At 33.9% G+C, this 5382-nt stretch overlaps 1 protein-coding gene across 1 annotated transcript; it reads right to left on the reverse strand.

Moving 5' to 3' along the window:
* Window positions 1-3466: 3466 nt before the first annotated feature.
* LPAR4 (lysophosphatidic acid receptor 4) lies at window positions 3467-4662 on the reverse strand (the record flags this gene model as incomplete). The annotated part of the gene is made up of 1 exon (XM_081222787.1): window positions 3467-4662. The coding sequence occupies exon 1, from the start codon at window positions 4577-4579 to the stop codon at window positions 3467-3469; it is 1113 nt and encodes a 370-aa protein (XP_081078913.1). The 5' UTR covers window positions 4580-4662.
* Window positions 4663-5382: the final 720 nt, after the last annotated feature.

Raw genomic sequence — 5382 nt, forward strand, 5'->3', positions numbered from 1 at the left:
CCTGTGCTGCTACTCTGGGACCACCACCTGTTTTAGTTATTGATCAGTCAGCCACCTATTTCCAAAATCTTCTAATGGTTGTCAGATTTTTTTTTCTCCCCTGACTTTCCCCAGGCCTCCCAATCATCCTAGGATGTTTCCTCAAATCTGAGAAATCAGATTCAAGGGTCAGCTTGGCAATAAACTCCAGATAAATCAAAGCCAAGTTGGACAAATCAACTTAACCTTTCAACTTGATTTCTGAAAAGTCACCCATGGATTTGCCATTTGCAACTCTGCATTAGTCTTTAGACAGCCTCCAAAACAAAGTACTGGAATTGGTTTGAGAAAAAATATACTTTAATAAGTTCTTTCTTGAAGGATGGAGGGAAGATAAAAGAAAATTGTCTCTGGGTACCCACAAATAAAGGCAAAGTTGAAGGTTCCCTTTTCTCCACATCCTCGCCAACATTTCTTGTTTCTTGTCTTTTTAATAATAGCCATTCTGATAGATGTGAGGTGGTATCTCATTTGACTTGCATATCCCTGATGATTAGTGATGCTGAGCATCTTTTCATGTGCCTGTTGACCATCTTCCTTGGAAAAATGTCTATTCAGGTCTTCTGCACACCTGAAACTAATATAATATTGCATGTCAATTGTAATTCAATAAAAAGGGCAAGTTGAATAAATAGTTGACCAAAGTATAACTGCTAGATAATCCAAATGTATTTTATTACATTTAATAAGCATTTAAAATCCAAGTTGTAAATACAGTTGAATGATTGCTTTTGCTTTTAAATGTAAAATAAAAGGCAATTTTACATTTAGTTTACATTACATTTTGTTGGTTACATTGTTAATGTGACAAAAGTTTTTATTATTAGCAAGTTATATTAACTATAAAATTGGAAATTAAGATAAATTGAAATATGGAAAAGTAAACAAAACTAAATATGGAAGTTACACAAAAGGAAACTAGTTTATTGATATATTTTATGTCAACTTGGTTAACATATCCTATTAAATGGTTTGGTGTCATAATCCTAAAATTTCATAATTTTGAGAGTCCAGGGCACAAACAAAAGTTCACATATTGTTTATACTTACAAGAAACAGAAAAGAAAGAATACCAAAAGAAAAAGATTATTCATGCTTTGATTACTAATTTGATTTTACAACATAACTTAACAACCAAACTTTACCTAACTTAACCTAATTTCATCTAACTCAACCTAATGTCTTACATATTCTATCTATTGCATGATTATTTTTAGGACTTTAGATCATGAGGAAAAAGTAATTCCATTTTTGAGAATTCATTTTTATTATTGTTCTATTGTTTTAGCCTTTTTTTCACTTAGTTCCTAACCCAGGCACAGATTTGGTGGTTTTTAAAATTACATTAGGCGCTTGGATTTTTATCTAAAAGTCTTAGTATTTTTAAATCTACATATGTCAGAAAGAAAAACAAAGGTTAATGAGAGTTTTAACAATCTGCTTATTGCTTTAAAAGTTTTACTTTTTTGTCATTGTTTTATGGTTTTTAATCTTTTTTTAATCTCTCCATGGCACAAGTTCAGCAACTTACAAGATGCATTGTTCCTGAAAGTTTTACTTAAAAAGTCTTAGCATTTTAAAATTATCACATCTCCAAATAACTTAAAAATCGATTAAAATATATTTTAAGAATATTTTGGTTTGGTTTTGCAGGGCTTTAATTGTGTGTGTGTAGTATGCATGCAGGATATTTATTTCCACTGCTTCTTATATGAGAACAAATGTAGCATCTTTCAAACTATACCATGCTCAGAAGTTTTGTTTATAGGTCTTAATATTCTTAAACCTACACTTCATCCAATAAATAGTAAGAGATTATAAAGATGTTTTTGTTGCTTTTGTTGTTTAAGTTAGTTATAAAAAATGTTTTCTCTTCTTTTGTATACCTTTAAATATTGATTTTAATTGCTCCTGAACTAGATGCCAGTTTAGCAGCTTCCTAGCTGCATTTTAATCCAAAGCATCATATGAAAGTTATAGTATTTTGTAAGTATTAAAAATGCTCAGAAAAAAAGTTCTAAGTTTTTTTTTGTGTGTGTGTTTTGTTGTTGTTTTCTAAGGGGTTGTTTTGTTTTATTTTTATTTTTTCCAATTAGGTCCTGACCTGGGCACAAATGTAGATTTCTACCTCTATTGTACTCTGAAATTTTTTACAAATAATACAATATTTTTAAATTTACATATACTCAAAAAATAAATAAAATATTAATGCAAGTGTTAGGACTTATTGTTGTTTTCATTGTTTTGTAGTTTTTCTGTTTTTTGTTTGTTTGTTTGTTTGTATTGGTTTAGTTTGGTTTATGTATTTTTTTTCAATATGCTCCCAACCTGGGCACAAATTCAGCAGCTCTCTGGCTACACTGCGCTCCAAAATTAATATGAAAGAATAAGTAATTTAAAGTTACAGATCTCTACTCCCTCCCCCCAAAAATGATTAATGCAAGTTCTAAAAAACTTTTTTTTCTTTTATGGTTTTTTTGTTATTCTTTTGTTTCTATTTTTTTTTTTCAATTTGCTCCTGACCTGGGCACAAATGCAGCAGCTTTCTGGTTGCACTGTGTTCCAAAATTTCATATAGAAAATATTTATAAAAACCAGTCTCTGAAAAGAAGGATAATTGGAAATTCTTAGAAAAACTGTTGATGTCTCTCAGTTTTTTATTAACATTTGTTGCTTTATGTGATTTTCCATTTTGCCCTGTTTCGGGCACATATTTAGCAGCTTTCTGGATCTGAAGTTTCATATGAGAAATTTAATGTAGTGTAGAAAAAGGAAAATGTTTTTAAAAACTGACACTGCTGATGACTGCAAATATGTAAATCCAGTTAATCTTTTGTTTCTTCCCAGCCATATTCATGCAAACAAAATTTATGTTTCTGCTTTCAATATATATACAACAAATGTTGCTAGCTCTCTTAAATTTGATACTTTTCATTAATAATGTTAAGCTAAAATATGTTAGTGTGCTAAAATAAACTCAATGACAATTCAAAAAGAAAAAAAAAGACTAGCATATATCAGTAGTAACACAAAAGGTTGTTTTTTTAAAAAAATAATAATCCCTGAATTTGTCCTATATTTATAGGCCCAACCTAATTACCAAATATTATTGGAGTGGAAATATCTTTTTGAAAGTTTTAAAGTAATCATATCACTAAAGTCAAGGCTACTGTCCACTTATATAATGTGGTACAATGAATTTCCAACCCAGCAGAAGAGTTTGGCAATAACTTTTTGTTGTTGTAATTAGACCTGACCTATAATTATTGAACAAAACAGCATATGTACAATAAACATTCAAATAAATGTATCTGACTGTATTCAGTACATTATTCTCAATATCATTAGCTTGAAATCTTTTCTCTTATTCATAGCATAGGAAAATCGTAGAAGAAACCATATCTGGACCTAAAGAGAGTTCTCATACCTAGAAGGTGGATTCTAGCATTAATTCACCACCATTATGTGTTGTTTGATCACTAACTTCCTCTTGAATAGCTGGAAGGGAAGGCTTTGTGGTCAGAGGTGTTTCAGTCTTAAACAGAGACTCCATCCTGATATGGGTATTGATGTAGAAGGACTTCTGAAAAGACTCAAGGGTGAAGTAATAGATGAAAGGGTCAAAGCAACAGTTCAGAGTTGCAAGGCACAAGGTGATTGGGTACATAATCTTTGCAAATCTTTCCAACAAGCAATTGGTAATGGCTTGGGAGCGCACTAGGGCATACAGGAAGAGGACGGAGTTATAGGGTACGAAGCATACCACAAAGACTGCCATATGCACTGTGATCATCTTCAGCACTTTTTTCTTATTGGTCCCAATTTGAGACAGTGTAGCAGGCTTACGGAGGGTTTTTAGCACCACAGAAGAGCAAGAGACATTCAGTATCAAAGGAATGATAAAACCAACAACTTCAATAAATATTGTTATCTTGGACAGATAAGTCTTCCATACACGTTTGGAGAAGCCCTCAAAGCAGGTGGTGGTTGCATTGTTGACATTAGTGGTGGAGAATAAAGAGGCTGAAATACCACCACTGAGGACTAGGATCCAGACTCCAGCACACACAATGGCAGAATTCCTCCTGGTCCTAATGGTACGAGATCGGAAGGGATAGACAATGGCCAGGAAACGATCCACGCTAATACAAGTAAGGAATAGCATGCTCCCATAGATGTTGGTTAGAAATGCAGTCCCAGAGATCTTGCAGAGGGTGTCACCAAAAGGCCAGTGGCGGTTGAAATTGTAAAATATTTTGAAAGGTAGAGTGCAGACAAAGAGCAAATCAGAGAGGGCCAGATTTGTGATGAAAACAGCCGTCTCACTTCTCATTTTCATGCGGAAGCAGAAGACAAACAGAGAGGCACTGTTGGTTATCAGACCCAGGATGAATACAACACTGTAGACAGCACCATTCAGATTATACTTGAAGGAATCATCAACAATGCAAGTATTATTGGCAGTAGCATTGCCCAACCTGGGTCTGAGGCTTGAATTTAAATCTTGGAATTGGAAGTCAATGAATCTTCTGTCACCCATGGATTTTTTTTTCAGGAGGCCTGCTGGCTGCAGGGTTCAGCACTCTGAGACTAAGGACTGGTAGGAAATGTTTTCCTCCTATGGGAGACAAGATGGAACCAGTCATCAAATCTACCTTCCATCCACGATTTCTGTGGAGTAAAAGATATTCTGTCTACCCAGACTGGAAATAACATGCACATTCAATTCAGTTTAACAAATACCTTTTGAGTACCTACCATATGTTAAAAGGTACTACAAGAGTATGTTGCAGGAGTAGGAGAGATCACACTCGAGACAGTAAGTGCAATACTGTAGCACTGCAATGCACAGGAATAAGGTATTTGTTTTTTGGGAGCCCAAGGCCAGTAGGGGTGGGGTGGGGGCAGGGGGGGACTCTGATGGTTAAAACAATGTTAATACTTTGAAATTTGTATGACTTTTTAACTTTCAAAAGCATGTTTTATTTGATTCCTACAAGTACACCATAAGGCAGGCAAGGCAGGAATTTATCACTATGTTACAGAAGCAGAAACTGATGCTTATGTAATTTAGAATTACAATAATGTCAGAAATGGAAGAACATGTAAATGATACAGTCAGAACCAGAATTCAGGTGGTTTTTAAAAAAATCCTAACTAAAGGATTATCAAGCTATTCTAAATTATTAATACATTGTCTACTTTCCAGTATTACTAAACTTCATTGTCTGAGTATTAGTTCTATTGCACAAGAGTACAGGTGGATATGGGACCTCCAGGACAACCTCTTTAAAAAGTTATGAGTAGGGCTTCCCTGGTGGTGCAGTGGTTGAGAGTCCGCCT

Source organism: Mesoplodon bidens, assembly GCF_964165515.1.
Source record: "Mesoplodon bidens genome assembly, chromosome: X".
Lineage (NCBI taxonomy): Eukaryota > Metazoa > Chordata > Mammalia > Artiodactyla > Ziphiidae > Mesoplodon > Mesoplodon bidens.